The 23,913-nt window shown below is 39.3% G+C and overlaps 3 protein-coding genes across 5 annotated transcripts; 1 reads left to right on the forward strand and 2 right to left on the reverse strand.

Moving 5' to 3' along the window:
• Positions 1 to 18,195: 18,195 nt before the first annotated feature.
• Positions 18,196 to 19,584, reverse strand: LOC115770448. 2 transcript variants are annotated; one of them, XM_030715726.1, is made up of 2 exons: positions 19,386 to 19,584; positions 18,196 to 19,310 (listed from the first exon to the last, which is right to left on the reverse strand). In XM_030715726.1, exons 1-2 carry the CDS (start codon positions 19,510 to 19,512, stop codon positions 18,217 to 18,219), a joined length of 1,221 nt encoding a protein of 406 aa, XP_030571586.1. In that variant the 5' UTR covers positions 19,513 to 19,584; the 3' UTR covers positions 18,196 to 18,216. The 2 variants fall into 2 exon arrangements, with proteins under 2 accessions (XP_030571586.1, XP_030571584.1); XM_030715724.1 differs by having other exon boundaries at positions 18,197 to 19,328; positions 19,386 to 19,582.
• Positions 19,585 to 19,749: 165 nt separating this feature from the next.
• LOC115770190 (protein PBDC1) lies at positions 19,750 to 20,525 on the forward strand. The gene is made up of 3 exons (XM_030715353.1): positions 19,750 to 19,820; positions 19,880 to 19,987; positions 20,041 to 20,525. The coding sequence occupies exons 1-3, from the start codon at positions 19,809 to 19,811 to the stop codon at positions 20,410 to 20,412; spliced, it is 492 nt and encodes a 163-aa protein (XP_030571213.1). The 5' UTR covers positions 19,750 to 19,808; the 3' UTR covers positions 20,413 to 20,525.
• A 116-nt stretch (positions 20,526 to 20,641) lies between these two features.
• Positions 20,642 to 23,849, reverse strand: LOC115770189 (nuclear hormone receptor HR78). Of its 2 annotated transcripts, none has more exons than XM_030715352.1 (4): positions 23,524 to 23,849; positions 23,108 to 23,434; positions 22,069 to 22,395; positions 20,642 to 22,014 (listed from the first exon to the last, which is right to left on the reverse strand). In XM_030715352.1, exons 1-4 carry the CDS (start codon positions 23,555 to 23,557, stop codon positions 20,804 to 20,806), a joined length of 1,899 nt encoding a protein of 632 aa, XP_030571212.1. In that variant the 5' UTR covers positions 23,558 to 23,849; the 3' UTR covers positions 20,642 to 20,803. The 2 variants fall into 2 exon arrangements, with proteins under 2 accessions (XP_030571212.1, XP_030571210.1); XM_030715350.1 differs by having other exon boundaries at positions 23,102 to 23,434.
• Between the last annotated feature and the right edge of the window lie 64 nt (positions 23,850 to 23,913).

The following is a 23,913-nucleotide window of genomic DNA, read 5'->3' on the forward strand; positions in this document are numbered from 1 at the left end:
CATCAATATAGATAAGCCAAATACAATGATGATACAGCCACATGCAGTAAAGCATCTATTTAAATATGTAAATCAAATGTTTGAGTTGAACCTTGGCTTTTGTCGAACGAGAATTGATTCATCAGCAAATCGTTTTTATTTTTTTTTTGTATTCTTCTTTGTGTATTATTCGTAAATGTTTGAATAAATAAATGAGAAATCAAGTTGATTGGTGGCCACGCGTTTTCCTCAGTCCTTTTTTGTGTAGTATTCGTAAACGTTTGGATACCTTACTGCAATATGCGTTATATTGCGAGGCAAATGTTTTCGTTGTTCTTTCTGTTAACTTTTTTACTTGAAATTTGGAATGTTTAGCGCAGCAAATGCCTGTTACTTCATAATATTACGCGGCAGCTCTGCTAAATCTCATGCTGGTAGTAAACCAACTTTTTCTGCAGACTACGTACCTTTGTTTTGCTGCCTTCCCCCGTTCCAAATGCGGCAATGAGATTTTTCTGCTGCAACGACAAATGTTGGCAGATGAAGAAGCAGCCGCTTGGTAAATTCGCTTAAAAGTTGGACATGGTAACGCAGCGTTCGCTGTTGATATCGCATTATCCTGTTTCTTACGTAAGGCTCAGACAAGGATAATCGGACTTGTTAATTAAGCGCAGAGCAAAGGAGGCATTGGGCGGGCAAGTTAACAATTGCTCCGACTGCTTGCAACTGACGATTAAAGATATTATGGAATGCATTCGGGGCAGAAATGTGCAATAATTTCGCAGGAAAATTGAATTGAAAGTTAAAAGACCAAATTGAATAATGACAACAGAAATAAACAAGAAAGTGCGTCTACCATTGGCACACCGAATATTTAATTCGCAGATATATGATGATCAAGAATAGTTGTATATATATACTGATGCTGATCAAGAATATACATACTTTATTGATTCGGAAATGGATCTTTCAACAAGGATATCAAAATAAATTATTTAATTCCAAAATTTCTTTAAGTTCGATTTATTTAGCTGCGTCTTGACACGACTCGCCTTTCGCAAAGCTGATTAAGTGGCAGCTTCATCATGTCCTTAACACCGCACAACATGCGGAGCTACAGGTAGCTGCTGCCAGAACGTCTTGTTCATAAATCTGTCGAATACAGAAAAACACTTTGAAACTTTTGCGGCAACAAACAAGCGGAAGAGTAAGTGGTAAGTAGTAAATCCACAAACTTGATGAGCCGCTCACACCCGCATATGCCACGGCATATTCCAACTAACCAGCTGAGGCAGCTAGCAATAATGAAAGAAAGCAGCAAGTCCAAGAAACTGTCTGAAATACCCTGTAATGCTGCCACAAAATTTAATGGTTACGGTGTATCCAGGAATATAATCCTTGTTTCAATAGAGAAAATATGAAACTTCTGAGATTGTACATGTTATAAATTAGCAAAGGGTAGTGTTGAGTGTTGACCGAGTTGGTTGCACTAAGTGAACAAGGGCAGCGAAGCTGAAGAGCAGAAGAGGACTATGCACATTAACATTACTTCATTTGCCGGAAAGGCTAATTGAATGGAGTGTGAAGGATGAAAGTGGAGTGGGCTTTGCGAGTGGGCCCTGAAAACTATGCTATAGTTAAGTGCTTGAGTGCACTCTGCAAAAAGATACTTTTTAGGTAGAAGAGAAGACGACTGTCCAGGTTGGCATGGCCTTAATATATATTCTTAGTTTCCTATAAACGTATATGAAAAAAGCACTTACCCAAAAATGTTCATTAACTCGAACGATTTCGACTATTAGTGGGAGGAAGACATTTTTTTTATATAACCGCAACACTGCAAGAAAAAATAGAGAAATAAGGTTGAGTAAAAGCAGGATGGCAAATGGGAGAGAGGGAAAGAGAGAAAAAGGGGAGAGAGAGAGACAGAGAGAGAAAGAGAGAGGGATGAGAGAGAGAGAGAGAGAGAGAGAGATGAGAGAGAGAGAGATATGAGAGAGAGGCTAGAGAGAGATGGAGAGGAGAGTACAGTGAGAGGAAGGGCAGAGATAAGGTTAATCGACACCATAAAAAAAACACTATTCACAGGCAAAGCAGAAAAACTGGTAGAGCCTACTTGAACTTTTGAGAATCGCGTAGTAGGGCACCTTTAAATGTACGTTATTTCTGATTTGCAGCACAGAAGAAACTCATTTGCTTTGCGTTTTGTATGAGTGAACATATATGTGTACATACATACTTGCATGTATACAAATATACACGCACATCCATACACACACAAGTACACATATATATAGATATACGTGCATAAACATACAAAAAATATATAAGTATAGTTGTTCTACTATTACTAAGCAGTACATTCATACTACGCATAAATTTCATTTTTCTATGGTTTGGATGCACGTTGCGTAGTGCCACGCCCACTTAAATGCTTAACAAACAGGCCATAAAATAAAGGTTTAATAAATTTTGCGTGAATAAGTATGTCCACAAAATTGCAAAACAAACAGTTGTTAAAACCGATCCAAAGTCGTAAATTGTATGCGCGTGTGTGTTGGCTATCCAAAGGTATGCACACACACACACACACACATACACGAACATACACAGGCAGACAGACACCTGCACACACATACATACGCACTCGGCTGGCTCGATTAATGCTAATAGGACCCGCCCAAAGATGGCGTCGCTGGAAACCCTTTTGGCCTCTTCGACTTTGTGGCGTCGTTGGGCCAATCTACTAACTTATTTGTTTATTAAACAAAAACACTTAAATTGTTGGGCGACACGCCCACGCGGCATAAGTAGAAGCAACTAAGCCAAGAAGGTGGCCAAGAAAATGCCTCAGGTAGATTATACCACGATGATGATATGCTCATGATAATGATGATGATGATGATGAGGATAATATGATGATAAAGACGGCTTCAATTTGACTTTAGCATGTTGTATGGAAAATATGTTGTTCGCCCGCGACCCAATTTCCAAATTTACAAAATTATAAATTTACAAATTATAATAAGAAGAGTCGAGCCGTGCCTTAAAAGTTCTTACAGTAAGTGATGAAAATCAAGATCAAGAATGTTTCACATAAAAATACGTTGCATCAACTCCTAATTTATTAATAACAATTATCTTTCAATTTCCGTAATATTAACTGATAAGAGAGGAAATAACTCAAATATTTTAAAATATATGTTTGCTTCATAATATTTCCATGGAATGGACATGCCAAATAGTAACTTCCAGAGCTGCTCTGATTTATGCTTTAGTTCAAATGTCAGTGCGTAGGCGTTAAATGTTTGAATTTAATTTATGCGTTATGTGTTGACAAGGGCAATACTGGCAGTGGACCTGGCCGGGAGGAGTACGACAATAACTGGGGGCTCAGAAAATAGCGCTTCCGGCCATATCGACAGGGACACCGCAGCCGAGTGGAATAGAGTCATTAATGCCATGCTAAAACAACATAATTTAGTGCCGGGCTTGTGGCCCAAACATAAACAACAATGCCCATGATAGCAACAATTGGACGGAGAAGAGCAACAACGACAACAACAACAGTAACAGTAAAAGCACCATAAAACGAATCTAGACAACGACAAAGTGTTGAAAGGGCTTTTAAATATGTGTATTTGGAATCGTTCGAATGGGCGGGGGAACTACTTTTTGGCACAAACTACCAACTGGCCACAAAGTAGCTTCCAGTTGGACAACATTGTCGACAGTTGATGGGTTTTTTTAAGGTTTTCGTGATAGGCGTAATTTTAAACAATTTATTCTTGAATTTCTCAAGAAAAAGAAACACTTCAGAATGGCAAAAACAGAACAAACAAAAAATGAGCTCGAAAGCATGAATGTGCAGAAAATGATGAATGTAATATACAGATATCTAAATTGAAACGTTTACCAGATGGAATTATGATTAATTAAATACTTATATTAAAAAATTCGAAATAAAGCTCGATATATTGATTCGTAACCCAGCCACTTTTTATACCCTAAGCCCATTAAAAATGGGTATAAGGCATTTGCATTTGATGTTGGAAGAAGAGGGTTCAGGGTATCCCCTAGTCGGGAGCTCCCGACTAGAGCCTCTTACTTGTTTATCGTGCAATAGGTAACGCATACTCTATATGTATGTATATTTTTAATTGTTCAAGTATTTTTGGGCTGAATAAACGAGTATTTTTTAACTTCCAGGCATACATTCAGATATAACCCAAGCTAGTATTTAGCTGATTTAGTACAAATTCACAAAAACTTTAAAAAATATGTAAATACTTGTTTTACAAAATAAATTACATAATCCGAGCCAAGCAAAAATTAAAAACAGTTCAAAGTCAGCAAAAAGTAGAAGACGACAGATTAAAGCAGAGGGCTGACAAGGCACAGGGCGAGCAAGAGAGAACAAGAGAGAGAGAGAGCGAGAGAGAGGGGGGCGTGAGTTGTGGGGAATGGGCATGGAATACACTTGTTGCTTGAGCAATGAACTGTAATAGCCTTGGATTTGGTTGAGTTGTTGTTGTTGTTGTTGTTGTTGTTGTTACCTTTTCGGCTTGTTCATCTTCTTCTTGATTTGCTGCATTTGCTGATGCTCGCAGTTTGCTTTTTGTTTTTGTTGTTGTTTTTTGATTAACTGTTTTATTGTTGCTTTTCGTCTACTCCATTTTTTGCTGCTGTTTTAGTTGCGACTGCACTTGTAGCAAAAGTTGAATAAACTGGAAGTCTTTCAGTGCGGAGACGCAGGCAAACGCTTAACGTCTGTTATTTGGTTTTTTTTCTTTTATTTTGGCTCTTTTGGCAACAACAGCTATCAAAATTAAAACCGAAACCAAAACCGAAACCGAAACCGAAAACTAAAAATAAATTTGTTGCCTTATCAGCAGCGTGCGGGGCCGCAGGGCCATAAAGGGGCAGCAGCAGCGCCGCACAGATAACGACGCTCTCGAAATTCTTCTGTCGCCACCCACCCCATTTGTTCTTCTCGTTTTCTCGATAAAAGGTCACAGTGGAGTATGAAGAATGTCCGAGCAAAAGCTCGACACAATTTGCCGCTTGAGCGGAAAGATGATGCGTGAGCGGGAGAGCGAGAGGCAGAGAGTACGAGAGAGAAGGATGTGGCTTTCGGTATTCCAACTGCCATTGTTGTGGTTGAGATTCCGATCTTATTGCAGTTGCTTGTCAAATTTTCTAATAACATAGAACACACTCATAGAGTGAGAGAGAGAGAAAAAGAAAGAGAGAGAGAGAGCTAGGGTTTAGGCGATTTTAATTATACAGAATTTAACGTTTGTTTAAACTCCATTTAGAACGTTTTTAACAAAAGCTTAACACAACATGTCAACTAACTTCTCTACTGGATAAAGCAAAAACCGTTAAAAATAAACGAACTAGGCACAAACTGAACGATAAAGTTTTTATAGCCAATAACAGAGCAAAGCACAAATGCAGACAGCCTTGTCGCCAAAGCCATTCACCGACATACAAAGAAAAAAAAATAGAAGAGTGTCAGAGGATAAAGAGAGATGAGAGATGAGAGAGATCAAAGCTAATTGTTCATTGGTGACAGCTGAAGCTCTCTGGGCGCCTGCCTTGGGCTCGATGGCTTACGCTCGACTGTATTTGAATACAGTTCACGAAATATTAACCAAAAGCTGTCGGCGCTAACGGTTTGCTACGCTTTTATGCAACAACAACAACAACAACAACAACACGACAAAAACCAAAACAACAGCAACAACATGTGTACATAATTTGATTAGCTGCCCCTAGCAAGCAGCAGGGGCCAAGTAGGGGTCAGTTTTGCCGCCAGAGCTTTTGTTAGTGCCATTTACTGCCGACAAAAGGGACTCGTGCCCTGCAATATCCTTTGCGGCATCCACTACCGGATGGCACTTAAGGCACAATGAAATTTAATTGAAATGCGGCTGGCGGCGAATTCAAAATAACAAAAGCTCAAAGACCAGGAACAATGCAGTCTTAATGAATAGAGATGGACGCGTGACTAAAAGTTTTCATGCGTGACACGAAAACAAAAATAAAATATACAAAAAGCAAACGAAAAGTGTATAATTCGAGAGGATTTAGACTAGCAGCCGAGTACGTACTTATCTCTACATATACATATGGACAACTATGTACGATACTAAAAAGCGATATATTTATATATATGTATACAGATCTTAAGACCCTTAAGACCAGATACGCAACCATATTAAAGCCATTTAAAAATGTTAATAACTTTTCTCTTACAGGGTGTCTGCTAGTCGACTATTCGTTAGCTTGATTGTGATTAAATTAGCTTGTTTTTCTTATTTTTTTTTGTAAAGGGCTTTAAATATGCGCATCTGCAAGCCAACTAAACAAACAAGTTACGAGCTCCACATGCAAACAGATTAAATTAAATAATTAAGCGATTTGTTTTGTTTAACCCGCGTACAATTTTTGATCGCCTCTTTGAACCCGCACACAATTTCATTTATTCAAGTTAATTGAATGCGAAAAAATAGACCCGCAAACATCTTCATCTTCAAGATTGGCCGACAAGCAATTGGCGAACAACAGAGTTGAAGATATGAACTCACGGGGCAAGACAAGTGCAAACGCACAAACTAAAATAAAAGAAATTGGAACACCTCAAATAGGTGGGGCAGATAGAATGGAGGGCGGGAGGGGTGGATGGGAAAATGCATTGACTATGCAATTGGAAGTGGCGCTTGCCAAAAACTTTTCATAAGAAAATGTTCTGCACCACAGTCTATCTATGTGTAAATTCTTTGTGTGGTTGTGTGTGCGTGTGGTTGTGTGTGTGGTTGTGTGTGTGTGGTTGTGTGTCTGCTCGCCTTGGCATTGGCATTGATGGCAAGAGGAAATGCTGCCTCGGCCCACACATGATTGCGCTTGGTTGGTTTGCACATTTTAAAATGCCAATAGAATTTAATTTCCACATCAAATTTTCCGAACTGTTTGTAGTCAAATTGACCGCGCATCGCACTGAAGGCTGCTAATTGGTTATTGGTTAGGGTATTAGTGGGCACAGACAAAAAACAAATCAATTAGTTAACAACTTAATGCAATGACAAAGTAAATTATTGGTATGCTGAAGCTATAATACTGTGGCAGATGTGCGAAATGTTTCTACAGTCCTTAAAATGTTGTACTTTGTTCATGTTAAGTTTGATTATTAATAAAACTTATAATTAAAAGAGTTCAATTAAGGTAAAGGTACATGGTACATTTTTTCTAGGAAAGATCGGATATACTTTAAGAAGGAACCCAAAGAGGTTGAAAGAAACGAGAATGCTTCATGCAGATAAAGATGGAATCATCATCTATATAGTTGTGATCTTATTTGTATTTGTACTCATATATTATATTCAAATTTGTATTTATATCTACAAGAATCTATTTAGATACATTATATATAGTATAGAACAAACATTGTAGTATCTCTTAATATTTATCATTTTGAACAATTTTACTTCTCAGCCTGTTTATGTTTGTAACTTTTTCGCGTTTAATTTTGTGTAAATATTCAAAGCCCTGTTATTAATGGCGACATAAGAGCTCATTGTTCTGTGTAACCACATTTATTGCACAACCCGGCATAACATATCCACTGTGATTTGGGATTGCCGCAGAATTGCATTCGCTTTACGCACTCGTTAGTCTGAATGCGTTATGCAATATCATCCTAAAATGACACCTTTGACAATATGCATATATTGTTCATTTGAGCCCCTAAATCGCCGCTGGGTCCACAGAATTTGGTGACGATTTCGACCGAAATATGTCAAACATCGATGCACTCATGTATATTCAAAATAATTTCCGTACACGGATAACTGCAAGCCCCTTCCAAATTCGGGGCGAGGGGAGGATTTGACAGTTGTTATCTGCGGATTCATTGGACTGTTGGAGCGTGCAGGACACAATGAGGCAACCACAAAAACCATCGAGTCGGACGCAGAGTGCGAATTGTGTGCACGCAGCTTTCGATTTGAATATAAGGGAGGGGATGTAATGGAATATGCCGTCAGTTTATTAGCAGCTTACGTTCAAAATATATGCAAAAATAGGACAAAAGTCAACGAATCACCGGCTAAAAGATACCCTGTACCCAGCGGTGGAATATTTCGGTAGTTTTTTTGAAGCTTAGGTTTGAAATAGGGCAATATTAGCCGCATTTTCAGTACCTGGCGGTGGAACATTCTGTCAGTTTATTAGTTATCGAATTCCCGGCTTAAAGATACCCTGCTTTAATTGTACATATTAAAGTTCGTTTAAAGCTTATAAAAAAAAGAACATTCATTTAATATTGTTACTAAAGGTAATGAAAGTTTGGGAATATAAAATAAAAAGTGTAAGTCGGATTTAACATAAGCCGGTGCAAAAAAAAAAAAACTCGATATTTGTTTGTTTCCAGAACAAACCAAAACAGTTGTTCGTAGAATAGTCAAACCGAAAGCCAATTAAAAAAAATAATAATAATAAAAATTTTATAAGAGAAAGCGTAAATATCTCAAGTCCCAATTACTGCATTTATCTTACCATATTTGGTATATGCCAATTTTGGCTAGGGATCAAATTTAGCCCGCATTTTGTAAATGAAAATATTCAAGACTTTGTAATACTTTCAGTACAACGGGCAATTTCTAAGAAAAGACACTTTTTCTCTTTGAATGGCAGTTAAATTTAATTATACTTTTCATTCAATAAATGATTTTAATTCTTGTTTTAAAAACTACCATAAAATTCCTTTTGCATTTTTGTTAGCAAAAGGAACAAATTACCGCTCGCTCAGCATCATTTTTGGGCACTTGCAAGAGGCTTAAACGATTATAAAAATGCCAAATGCTTTATTCTATTTGAGGAATTCAACGAACATCGTTGAAATGCGATTTGAATCTCTCATTTTCGGCTGTTTGTCAAATCAAACGACATTCAAATCTTTGGACATAATGGATTTTGGCCAAGTCATCTGTCTGCCATGTTCTGTCTAATTTATGCTTTGGCAAAGACTTCAATGTGCGAAATTATTTATAGTGGAATTTTTGCTACACATCTGCAAAATCCTTAAGTCAAAAAGTGCTACATGTTTCTTGTTGCACACAAATAAAAGGGCCAAAAACAACAACATTTTTAATAACAATTTGCGACAGAGAAGACATCGTTGACCTTTTAAAAATCCACAGTTTGTTGTTAACTGTTTGCGCAAACGGAAAATAAGAAGTGAAATTATGGATGCAAAGAAAAAAATCTTTCGCACATTTATTTGATTTGTATTTTTCCTGTAGTCTTCTTTTCCATTTTTTTTTTTTGTATTATTTTATCATTATTATTATTATTGTCTTCTGTGTGCTCAAGACACATTCACATCAAAAGGCCGAAAAGCGACAAATGTAAACAGAAGCGTGCTGTGGAAATTTTTAAACAATTTCTAGAGCTCGTTCTCTGCTCTGCACTAAATATGTTTATCTCTTTCTAGAAATGCATTTTGTTATGTGTTTGTGCATACACACATTTTTTTCTGTATGTCAAATTTGACAGCTAATAGGTTAATTTTAAATAGTTGTTAAATTTGTTAAGCAAAAAGTTTAGTTGGGTTTTGTATATATGTATATATATATACACTCGCCAATGTTATATTTTGAGACGAGTTCCATTGATATAAGAAAATTGTTATAAATTAAAAACTCAACAAGTACACTAATATTTTTATTAAACTATGTTATCTTTTACATTCCAAAACGTTTTTTTTTTTTTGTAATATAAGACGATTTTAAAAATTGTTGCAGATATTTCATGATTTGTTTGCGTAGCGCTTTGCAATACTTCAAAACGCCTTTGCAATATTTCAGAAGCTGTCAAACAAATTTCCTACAGAAGAGGCAAAAACACGCAGACAAATTGAATTAGCACAGCGCTAAATGATCACACGGGCTCTCTAACAAATAATATAACAACAAAAACAACAACGAAGATGAAGAACAAAAAAAATAATAATAATAATTTAGTTAGCGAAATTTTTGGGCGAAATGAAAAAATAAGATATACGCAAGTACATTTTGTGCTTAAGAACAGATACAAAGATGCAGATACAGTTACAGATAAAGATAAATAAGAAAGTACAGATACAGGAACAGATATAGATACATATACAGATACAGATACAGATACAGATACAAATACAGATACAGATACAAATACAGATACAGATACAGATACAGATACAGATCAGATACAGGATACAGATACAAGATACAGATACAGATACAGATACAGATACAGAACAGATACAGATACAGATACAGAGACAGATACAGATACAGATACAGATACAGATACAGATACAGATACAGATACAGATACAGATACAGATACAGATACAGATACAGATACAGATACAGATACAGATACAGATACAGATACAGATACAGATACAGATACAGATACAGATACAGATACAGATACAGATACAGATACAGATACAGATACAGATACAGATTACAGATACAGATACAGATACAGATACGATACATACAGATACAGATACAGATACAGATACAGATACAGATACGATACAGATACAGATACAGATACAGATACAGTACAGATACAGATACAGATACAGATACAGATACAGATACAGATACAGAAGTACAGATACAGATACAGATACAGATACAGATACAGATACAGATACAGATACGATACAGATCAGATACAGATACAGATACAGATACAGATACAGATACAGATACAGATACAGATACAGATACAGATACAGATACAGATACAGATACAGATACAGATACAGATACAGATACAGATACAGATACAGATACAGATACAGATACAGATACAGATACAGATACAGATACAGATACAGATACAGATACAGATACAGATACAGATACAGATACAGATACAGATACAGATACAGATACAGATACAGATACAGATACAGATACAGATACAGATACAGATACAGATACAGATACAGATACAGATACAGATACAGATACAGATACAGATACAGATACAGATACAGATACAGATACAGATACAGATACAGATACAGATACAGATACAGATACAGATACAGATACAGATACAGATACAGATACAGATACAGATACAGATACAGATACAGATACAGATACAGATACAGATACAGATACAGATACAGATACAGATACAGATACAGATACAGATACAGATACAGATACAGATACAGATACAGATACAGATACAGATACAGATACAGATACAGATACAGATACAGATACAGATACAGATACAGATACAGATACAGATACAGATACAGATACAGATACAGATACAGATACAGATACAGATACAGATACAGATACAGATACAGATACAGATACAGATACAGATACAGATACAGATACAGATACAGAGACAGATACAGATACAGATACGATACAGATACAGATACAGATACAGATAGAGATACAGATACAGATACAGATACAGATACAGATACAGATACAGATACAGATACAGATACAGATACAGATACAGATACAGATACAGATACAGATACAGATACAGATACAGATACAGATACAGATACAGATACAGATACAGATACAGATACAGATACAGATACAGATACAGATACAGATACAGATACAGATACAGATACAGATACAGATACAGATACAGATACAGATACAGATACAGATACATATACAGATACAGATACAGATACAGATACAGATACAGATGCAGATACAGGGATAGGGATAAATATGCAGATCCTGATACAGATACAGGTACAGATAAATATGCAGATCCAGATACAGATACAGTAAAATATACAGATAGATACAGGTACAGATATAGATATACATTATCAGATACAGATACAGAGGTGGAGATATAGATATAGATATGGAAAAAGGGTTGGGCGCGAAGTTTCAGAAACACATGGGTAGAACGACAGACAGACAGACAGGCAGACGCACAAGCACACGAACATGGAACCGCTCAGGGGCGGCCACAGCTATTTTTAGCATATTAGATGATAAGATTGTCGAGCCAAACGCGCAGAACTTTGCGGTTTCAGCGCAAAAAAAAGCACACGCACACACACACCTAAAATTGATATACACATACGTATGTATGCATGCATATTATTTTTTGTATACGAGAGCCAGAAAACAAGTTTATTTTAGCAATATATAGAGTTTACACCCAGAAAATAAAAAATAATCATAAAAACTGTTTCAAAAACACATCAATTTTTGCCTTTGCTGCTCTTCTGCTCTCTTTTTTTCTTTGGGTAAAACGCGTTTTGATTTACAGCTTCGCTGCACAATGTGTTCAACTTGTTTTTGTCAGTTACAGTTGGATTTCTTTTATAAAATAAAAATAACTTTAAATATATATTTTTTAACAACTATTCGAGGCTAACTTTAGTTTTATACCCTGCTGTACAAATGAGAGAAGGCGCGACTGAGTTACGCCAGAATGCCACTCAGATCTATATACCCTGTAAATGTACATATATTTACAAAACCTTATATTAAATGCAGTAAAAAATTGAAGTGGAATCATGCAAAATCTACATGTTAAAGGGTATGTCATAGTCCAGCACTCCCAACTCTCAAGTAAACGTTTCTACTTATTTTCACTTAATTTCCGTTTTGAGCAATAAAATAAATTTTAACTAATTACAGAATTGTTTGCCTGTTGGGTTTTTTTTGCACCTGCTATTTTTAGAAACACATTTGTAGTAAAAATGAACATGATCTGAACTTTTCGGATTTGGCAAGTACCTTATTCTCAAGTTTTAAGTAAATAGGATATCAAGCAAGATAAATATATATCGGATGCGTATGGCAAACAAATCCATTTAAAGCAGAAATGTGAAGACTCGGCAACGACCGACTACGCAATACTCTGCTCATGACCTAGTCTCACCTAAGAACAGGTGAATGGCTATTGAACTCTGACTTAAAACTATGAACAAATAGATTATTTGAATTCCAGAATTTTCTATCTTCTCTGGGATTATCAATTAGTTGAATATCTCGACTTTCAATTGGAAATCGGTTTCCTTAAAGCATGTTTCGACTTTGAGTTCGACGTTCGTATATTAAAAGTATTTTATTATGAAATACAAGTGCGTTGCCGTGAAGCAGAAAAACACCTGTTCAACTTTGTGTTTCAGTTGAGCGGAAAAAAAATCCGTTGGTTGATTATAGCCACATGTATTACTTAATATTTGCATTTGCAGGCAAACAAGACGCCGAAAAGATAAATGCAAAGTCGATTTCAAATACGACGCGTTTATAAAAATTTCCACTGTCTGTGACTAAAAATAAACATCTGCAGTTTTTCGCGCCGAATGTGCTTTCCATGTACACGGGTTCTATGTACAGGGAAAGCTCCTTAGAGCTCCATTTAAATTTCCCTTTTTCCCCTCCCTAACTTTTATCCTTTAAACAAAGTGCGCTCTCTTAGCCAAAATACTTCAAAAGATTCATTTTCGGAACTTAAAACTGTAGGTGTCCGTTCAAGGGAGCTTTCACTGTACACATATCCATAGATATATGAAAAGAAAGCTAAACACATTTCAATTTACATTTCGTATGTAAACAAATTTCTCAATAGCAAAAACTCAATAGTGTGAAAATAACTGCAATCTTTGGGTAAACAAATCTAGGAGCAGCCAGACTTGGAATCGGAATCGGAATCGGAATCGAAGTCAGAGTCGGAGTCAGAGTCGGAGCCAGTGCAGCAGCAGCAATTGGAGCGAACCCGGTCACAACAAAGATGCATTATCAAGGTTTCCATTCATGAAATGCAATGCGTTTGACCTCTAACTCAGCTTGTTCCGCGGCTCCACAGCTACTGGCTTTGGAATTCCCAACTGGTTTAAGATAAAGCTTCAATCTTGAATCAATCTTAAATCTATACATTTTCTTGAAACTTCACGAAACTCTTTTTTAATGAATCGAAAAATTTCAATCAAAGTTCATTTCCACCCAGAACGGTGGATTTTACCCAAAAATCGAATTGAAAATTTTACCTCGGTTTTCAATTTGATTTATACTACAATCTAAATTGTATCCTTGCTCCCGTTCCACATCGTTCCGCATTTGAATATTATAAATTTTAACAATTTTCAAATAAATATCAACAAAGGCAAGATCTTATAGAACATATATAGTAGGAACAAAGGCGGATGGGTTACTCACATTATTATTGGATGGCCTTGTGCGTTGCTTGGCACGATCTCGCAATTTGTTGTCCTCTCTCTCTCTCTTAAACACACTCTTTTACTCTCTCGCAGAGCGCACTGCAACGCCTCGCACGTTGCTCTGGTTTACAGTTATGTAGATAAACCGTTTGCTTATTGAATTTCTTTTTATTGTATGATTTACATTCGTATTACATTCGCTCAGTGTTGTAAATTCTTCTAAATGCCTTTGGTTTTCGTATTGATTAGTTTAGCACTTGTTCACTTTGTTGTGGTTTTTGTTATTATCGCGCCGCAATTGGTTTTGTTATTGTCGTATATATTCGATTGGGTATTTATTTGTTTTGTTTTATAGAATTTGCTTTTGAATGAAATATATTATGGTTAATGATATGCATTTTACTTGGCACTCATATATACAAATATATGTTCATATATATGCATATATATATATATATATATATATATATATATATATATGCACACACTTTCACAAATACAACGAGCATGTAGATAAAGCAGAGCGACCAGAGCGAGACAGCGCTAATGATGCTTTTAGCGGTAAATTGACTAGAAGAGTGAGAGCATGCATTGCAAATGAGAGAAAGAGAGAGATGAGACCAAGACATTCTAGAAATGTACGTTTATCAGAACTAAAAAAACTAAACTCCAAATCTCTTATATAATAAATAATAAATAAGATTAGTTTGATTTAAACCTACATTTATATAAATTGTGGCTTTTTGATTCATAAGCTATAAATAAAAGTCTGGAGATTAAAACTTGAGCGCAGCCTATTAAATAGGGCCAAGAAATGAGCTTCAAAGCAAGGCTTGTAGATATTAATGCATATGCTGGAATGTAACTACCCTCAGAATGTCCATAGGGATTTGGCAAGAATGGAAAACTCATATACATGGAAATTCTTTTAAAATTGATCTGCCTGGCTGTTGCAATAACAACTTTTCACTGGCAAGATAAAGATGCCTTGCATCGGTTCGGCTTTCAAATTAAAGTTCGGTTATCATGAGTTATATTATATTTACATTTTCAGCTCGATGGTTTCTCCTATCTTCGTTTCCAGAGCGCCTCAAAAAATTCACTCAATTTGTATTTTTTTTTTTATGCCAAGCGTTTTTCCGCATGTTTTGTGATTCCATATACACACACGCACATACACATTTATATGAAGATCGTAGCGAAAGAAAGAAAATGAGAGAGGGAGAGCAAGAATGCTACTGCAACAGCAGGGGAGAGCAACAAAAAATACTAAATATTAATTATCAGAAATTAGTAGATGTGCAAATATTCTTATTAACACATTTTGTTGTTTTCATATTTTACAAATATATCACAAAACAATGCACACACATATACGCGCATACGCATGCGAGTTGCTGAGAATTTGAAAATTATTGCATAAATATTTTAGATGTTTTTGTTTTTCTCTTATTTTTTTTTTTTTGTACTTTGCTGTCGTTGCTCCAGAAACAAGAAACACACCGAACGATGGCGCACTCTTTTGCCCCAATCAAAATATACAATAAACATACATACATCCGTACATATGTGTTTGTATATATCTCGTTTGTGTATATATGCGTGCACATAGGCTGCAATCCGTGAAGACCAACTTGAAACGTAGGCGAATAGAATAATACTGAAAAGCGTGGAGCACAACGAACGCTAAGGTGGCCCCAACCTCACGCTCAGAGAGCGAGAGCGTGAGAGAGCGAGCGCAAAATCACAGACAGGCAGGCAGATCAAGCAGAGTTGTTGCTATTGTATGCGTGAGCAACTTTTTGCCTACCGCTCACTGGTACAAATGCAAACACTCACACACTCACACACACACAAACACACATAGATACAGACTTACATGCAGACAACAGGCATCTGCAGCGAAATTCTATTTTTAAACTTAAATTAATATTGTTCTTTATTTTATCAGCAGCAGCGCGAAAATAAAGCGTCAACGGCGGCTGCTGCGACAGCCGCTCTCTATCTCTCTCTCTCTCTTTCTCTCTCGCCACTTACTGATGTAGGTGTAAATATGTGTGTGTGCGTGTGTGTGTGGGTGTGCAGCTGAAAACCAGAAAACAAATAAATAATACTACGAAACTAAACGCGCTCGTGTTGTTGCTGTGGCTTAGTTAATGCTAATCAGCGAAGTCAACGGCAACGCGTGAGATATCACTGCCTACTAAGTGGTTATGTGTGTGTGTATGTGTGTGTGTGTGTATGTGTGTGTGTGTGTGTGTGTGTGTGTGTCTTTGAGTGAAGCAGGCAAAAAGCGAAGCTCAAATGCTCGCTCTGCTCTTTGGTTGTATTGTGGTTGATATTGTTGTTGTTGCCGATGTGTATATGTCGCCTGCTCCGCTATCAACGCTTGATAAGAAATGCGTTAATCTTTATTATGCGCGACGTAAGCAGCGCAGTTAAGCTGCATATAAACACATGCATATGCACTGCATAGGTATGTATTTGTAAACGAATATGTTTGTCTGAGTACGTTTGAAGCTTTAAATTTGTTGACACTTCCGCTAAAAATTTGCATTAGGTTAAAGAAAATCAGAAGAAAATGTGATTTATTCGCATAAAACAAAACATAAGCAACAATAGCGAAAGGTGCGAAATTGAGAGAGCGGCAACAACAAGTTGTTGATGATTCAACAGTTAAACACTGCTGACTGTGGGGCAAAACGAAAACTGTGTATACATAACAAATATAGAATTGGAAATGCAGCGCCAGCAAATTTCTGGGCAGAGGACAGCTCAGCTGTTTTATCTGTCCCACGGCAAATTCAATACAAAAATCAAAATGCCGCAAGAATTACTCACACACATTAAGATAAAGCGGGAGAGAGTGACAGACTGAGAGGGAGAGTAAGAGAGAGAGAGAGAGAGAGAGAGAGAGAGAGAGAGAGAGAGAGAGAGAGCAGCAGCAACGCTTCTTATGCTCACCGATAGTGAGAGTGATCTGTTGCTTTATCAGCGGCAGGCGGCTATTTTTAGACAAGCGTAAGACCGACCACAAAGCAGCAGACCACCAAAAATACAAAATACAAATACAAAATTTGCAAAAACACATCGTTCTTGTGTTTGTTTTGACAAACAAATAAATTAACTTAAAAATGCAACAGTTTTCAATAAGGCAACACTGGTATATAGAGAGAGGGCGAGAGAGCGAAAGAGTGATGCGCATTATTGTTGTTGTTCTGAATGGTTATCCCGCAGGTTGTGTGTGTGTGAGTGCGTACAAGTGTGTAACTGTGCATGTGGGCGTGATAATGCACAAATAAAATGCAACAAGAAACAAGCAAATGCCCATTCGCAGCAGCCAACGAGATAAAACTGAGCTTAGCAGCGAAATGTAAATACTACCACAACAATATAAGACGCAAACAGTTGAACGGCATGGCGAGCAACCGCAAAGACTACAACAATAATCGTACCGAATGCTGCATATGCCTAATATTTGCAGAACATGACGCGTCCAATTTACGGTAAACTCTTCTGATGTTTATTACTGTTGCATTTTCTATTCGCGATCGCACATCAACAAACACCGAATTCGAGTTGCAGTGCGGTCTGTTATTTGCAATTTCACATACTATAATGCAATATGATTTGCGTTAGCGGAGATTTGAATAAGAAACGCGATTTATTGTTTCATTTAATCGAAATTTTAAAACGCAGCACTTTTTGAGATAAACTGAAGCGATAAAATAGTCCGCGCACATAAGTCACGCGACGACCACCGAAAGAAACAAACTGCCGGTTAAATTTGATGCACTGTACAAGCCGTGAGCGCCGCTATCGATTGCGCATTACTTTTCGATGCCACCCAATGTGTAATCGATAGTTTTAGCCGCATTTTAGTGTGGTAGCAATTTTTATACTAAGAAAACTACCAAAAATAACTGTTTTTTGAAATCAAATAAATGTATTAAATATATATATATATGTATATATACAGATTTGTGCGCCTTTCACATCAAGATGTTATTTATACCCGTTAACATGGGCCGCTCATTCGGACCTTTAATGAATGTGCCCCACACTTGCAAAAATTCACTTCGTCTGCGTAATTTCTTTGGGCGGCTTGAAACAGCAATATTTATATTTTGCTTTGTCAGGTGCACCGGCCCATTAATATTAATGTGATAGTGGCTGTGGGTCACATACACGTTCCGCGACGTTGAAGACGAAGAATCGCGACACTGCACCACGGAAAGCCCGCTAGATTTCATGGCGGCGGGCTGCTTCCACATTACCACGCCCGAAGAATCGTCCGTATTTTGAAAAACACCCGTATCGGGGCCGCTGAAACTGCTGTTGGATGGATTGCGGCGTAGCTCATGGCAACTACTTATGCTGTTGCTGTTGACAGCGCGCAGTTCCTGAAGCAGCTCACGACAACGCGCCTGCAAATCATTCAACTGCTCTCTCAGCTCGATATTTTCCTTTAGAATTTTTGGCGAAGTTTCTGGATCGCACATTTTCTTTACTTCCTCCACTATCTTAGGTTTTTCCATAGTCTCTACGTCCCCTACTCTCTCCACGGTCTCCAATGCCACCACGGTCTCCACTGTCTCCACGGTCTCCACGGTCTCCAATGCCATTACGGTCTGCATGGTATCCACGGTCTCCAATGCCATCACGGGCTCCACAGTCTCCATGGTCTCCACTGCGTCCACGTTCTCCACGATTTCCATGGCATCGACTACCTCCAAGGTGTTCACTGTCTCCACTGTCTCCAATGTCTCCACTGTCTCCACTGTCTCCACTGTCTCCACTGTCTCCACTGTCTCCACTGTCTCGACTGTCTCCACTTTGTTCTCTTCGATGGGTTCGATGGGTTCGATGGGCTCGATCGGTTCGATCGGCACGTTTACGATAAAAGGAAGTGCAAGTATTTCTTCATCGTTTTGCATACAAGTTTTTGCCTGCAACTCCAACCACTGCAACAGTTTAGAGAGCGCCACAGTGGTAATGAGGACAAGTCCATAGGTTTTGAGCATATCAAATAAACGATCTATAATGTTATTTTGTTCCGATTGGCTAGGACAATAATTTAGCACATCTGTGAGGGTTGGACGCTCTAAATATACGTTAAAATTGAGTTCTATTTAAAAAAAAGAGTCCCTAACACAATTACCTGTATACAGTTCCACGACGTAATCTGATTTAGTTGGCAGCTCCTCGATGGCGTGTAAATAGCATAACAACGACCACGAAATAAACGCCAAGGCGCACAAAAACGTAAAACTTATGTTTTGAAACATATTTCCCCCTAAAATTTTAAGAAGGTTTTTTGTAACATGTGTCTGCTTTTAAAACTATAAACAAGTGTTGTGGAAATTTTCAGTACAGACGAAACAAGTGACAGAAATAAAAATGCATGGCTATAGCAAAACAAGATTTTTGAATTTAAAAATAAAGCGTTCGATTAAGCGCATAAGTTATCGGTTTAGTCTGCTAATCAACAACATATCGATACATCGATAAATGCACATGTCGGCGCGCATTGTGAGTGCCGCAGTTGAAACGTGCAGGTTTTTTTTTATAAACACACTTTAAAATGGAGTTAATGGTATGTTGACAAAAGTAGAGAATATTTTGAAGCAAACTAATATAATCAGTACATAAAAGCATGGCGCTTCGCTGCTCTCAAGACCGGCCGAGGAGTTCGGCAACGATTCTCTCGTGGAGGAAATGTGGGCTGCCAAGGCGCTCGAGCATGCGGAAGTGCATTTCAACGTGAGTATAATAAATTATAAACTACAAATATATAAAACTCTCTTTTCGCTTAGCTGCTGACCAGCGTGCCGCCCGCACAGCTGCGCCTGACGCCCTACGATGACCAGATCTATGCCACCTTCCGACAAGACTTTCCCGATCTGCAAGTGGCTCGCCTCAGCGACGACATACTCAAGTCGGCCACAGAGAAGCTCAAGTGGCGTCAATTTGCCGAGAAATTCAATAAAATGGAAGACTATTCGTACGGCACTCTGATGCGAGCCGATGCCAGCAAGGAATTCTCACCAGACAACTCAATCTTTGTTTTTCGCGTCCAATTTCTGGCCATTGAAATTGCGCGTAATCGCGAGGGCCACAACGACGAGGTGCACAACCGGCACAGGCCGGCAAAGAAACCTCAGATCAACTCGGAGACGGCTCAATGATGCGACTCAGTAGCTTTTCAACTTGTCTGTCAGTTAGTTTAGGTTTAAAGTAAATAAATTTACAGCATTTGTTGGCTGTAAGGCATGCCAAGCATTGCACTAAGTAAATGCTCCTGTTTCATTTCCTACATCTGATTTCTGGAACAGAATTCTTATTGGGATGTACGCCAATTAGAATCCGGCGCAGCTCAGACGCTTTGTCAGCTCGTATAAATCGCAAGTTAGACTCAACTTTGTTGGCAGAAAGATGAATTTCCGCAGTGTATAATGCAATAATGTATTAATATATAATTTATGTTTAAGCTATAGCTAAGTATTGTCCGCACTAGGCGCAAGTTGCCACCCCCCTTGCTTGCTGCCACCCATCAGTCTTGCTTTGTATCTCCTGTGCCTACAGCCCGTTGCTGTTGCACATCATCAGTATGAAGGGTATCATCGCATCGATTTGCATTTGCCCCACCAGATTGGCAAAGAACAGCTCCTCGGTCAGATCCGACTCCAGCACGCTTAGCGGCAGGAGACTAGCAAACAGTCCATTGGCGCGCTCCTCGCCGCCGCTTTGGCGGCGCAGCGTGGAGAGCGCATAGAGCTGAACCCGCTTGACATAGGCGCGCAGTGAACGCTCACGTCGGTTCTGTTGCAGCATCAGCGGATTGAAGAGCAACACTAGACGCAGCAGGCCGAACTCCAGATCAGTCACATCCTGTGTCTGCAACTCCTGCACAAAGTCGTGCAGTGTGCGTGTTATTTGCGCCAGCTTTGCAATCTTTTGCGGCTCTATCTTATCAATGTCAGCCACTTGGCGCACGCTCTGCACCAGCTGTCCAATGATCGTGGGCACGGCCAGCTGGCGTTGGCATTGGGCCAGGGCCACAGCCAGCAGTGCGGGCCAAGCGCCACGCAGCAGCTTCATCTGTGTGTGCGCGTCCAGCAGCTCGAAGGCGGGCACCTTGCGCAGCGTGTGCACGGTCAGAAAAATGATCCTGGCGCCCGTTTCGCATACATAGTGCATATTGAGATATGAATGGACTAGCGCCGGCGGCTGCACGTGGAACGCACACTGCGCCTCGGACGCGAACAGATCCTGGGCAAAAATTGCTTCGTTAGCCACAAAATCGCCACGACTACAGTACTCAAAGTCCAAGTCCATGTGCTCCACAAGATCGGCATCGACATCCTCCGTTCCGCTGTCCTCCGCATCCGAATCGCATTCGGGCTTGATGCTCAGCGCAGCTGCGGCTGTATTCTGGCCGCTCTGATTCCTGTCCAGCTGCTGCTGTATGGGCTGCAGCAGTTGCAGCGCCTTTTCTATGGCACGCTTGTCCATCGAGCTTTGTATGAGTCCAACCGTGGCGGGTGTGGGCAGCGCTGTTGCATCAGCAGCGGCGGCAGCGGCAGCTGCTGCATTGAAATTCAAATGCTGTGAATTATTGTTGCTGGCGCTGTTGGCCAGCAGCTGTAGGCACAAGGTGCTGCTGTTGTCCATCGAATCATCTTCGTCCTCGTCCAGTTCCGGCTTGGCCAGCTCCGGCGAGTAACAGTGACTGGGCGCATTGCTGCTTGCCGCCTGCTGCTGTTGTTGCTGCTGCTGCGTGGCGAGCACTGAAAAGTTGAGATTTCTTATTGGAAGCCAATCAGCTGGACGGCTGCACTTACTCAGCGTTTGTGTTAGCTCTGCAAAGTTGAGGCTCATGGGGAATAGGTTCTCGCTTAGCCCAAAGGGCGTTGTTGCCGTGCTGGCCGGGGGCGTGGCAGCATGCTGAAACAGGGCAGCGCTGGCCGCCGATGCGGCTGCCGCAGCTGCCGCTGAGGCATGCTGCTGCTGTTGCTGCTGCTTCACACGCACCTGCTGATAGCCGGACTTGCCAGCCGCTGAGCCACTCGAGGCGCCCGTAGTGCTTGAGGAGCCAGAGACGCTGCCCGTTGCGCCAGAGACGATGCCATCTTTTCTATCCACAATGGGTTTGCGTTCGTGCTGCACGGCTGCAGATGGTGGCACAGAAAAAAGTAAAGAGAAAGCAATTAGCGAGTGTTGCAGTTAAATAACGGTACATGATGTGCTGCATATGGCAGTGGTGTGTATGTGTGTGTGTTGTGTGTAAATAAGCGTGCATGTGTGAGCGTGTGTACAAGTAAGCGTGATGTATGTGTTAGTATTGGAGCATGACGACATTTAAGTTTCGAAGGAACAAATACATTAGCACCAGGTAATAATAACCTTTGTCTTGAATTATTTGAAATGGTTTTTGAAAATCCAATATGTAAAAGTAGTTCTAATTAGAGTAATAAAAACAATTGGTCTAGCATGGATACAGGGAGAAGGACATGGCTATATCAAATCATCTGATGATAATGATAAAAAATATAAATAGACGATATAATCGCTCGGAAAACGAGGAAAATCGTATTTTCTACCTGGTGGCAACTTATCCAAATTGCCAGGTGGCAGCTCTAAAGCTAATAGCAATCTAATCAGAATTCAAGTAAATAGGAGTTACCAGATGCGTCCCCAAACTGCGAGCATCGTTTCTCAATAAAACTTGTAATTTGCTGTGCGTGTGTGTATGTGTGTGTGCATGCGTGTGCTTTGGGTAAATGAATTTGTGTGTGTGTGTGTGTGTGTGTGTGGGGTGCGTGCAATTGTGGTTTTTTGGGGAGTTTTTGAGACGACGACTTAAACGAAAATTACAATCACTTCGCATGCCGCTGGCCAAACACTTTTGCAGCCGACAGAATTGACACCTGTTGCGATGGTGTTTGGTCACCTCACAGTTCATGGCCCCGCGGCACTGATAGCCCAGCTGCTTGCGTATGGATCGCTTGAAGAAGCCCTTGCAGCCCTCGCAGCTGATGGCCCCGTAATGACGGCCGGATGCTCGATCGCCACACACAAGGCACAGCTCCACGGATGAGAGGGAAGCGGCGGCTGCAGCGGAGCTGGCGGCGTTTCCGGCTGCAACGGCTGCTGCATTGCTGTTGCTGCTGCTGCCGCTTGGGTGATTCAAGCCCATTGCACGGGGCTCTGTTAGCAGAAAAGGAAATAAGAACAAGAACAACACATTATTACACGCACTGGCAGAGTTGGGCGTACAAGTTTTCAGCTTGGCTCACCTTCAGTTTTAATGCCGCTGCTTGTGCCCATCATAAAGCCCAAGTGAAGACTGCAAGCTGTTGCTTCTTTGTGTTAGTTTGCCTTTTTAGAACTTGTTTTTCGTGGCGAATGTGTGCGTATGTGTGTGTGTGTGGATGTGTGTGCGTACGTGCGCTGCTTACTTCGAGTTTAATTACACGACTGGCAAATGTTTTAAAAACATTGTTTTCGAACTCAAATCAGCAGCTATTATATTCACTTTACACCTTCACCTTTAATGTGTCTTTTTTTAAATATTTAAAGCCATTTAAAATGAGCTTTTGAGCAGCAGCGAAAATCTTTAACCTTTCGATAAAAAAATTCAACTAAGTGGCAACGCTATAATATAGTGTGACCAGCTCATTTGTAGT

Source organism: Drosophila novamexicana, unplaced genomic scaffold (genome assembly GCF_003285875.2).
Source record: "Drosophila novamexicana strain 15010-1031.04,08,12 unplaced genomic scaffold, DnovRS2.1 tig00004555-arrow-pilon, whole genome shotgun sequence".
Classification (NCBI taxonomy): Eukaryota; Metazoa; Arthropoda; class Insecta; order Diptera; family Drosophilidae; genus Drosophila; species Drosophila novamexicana.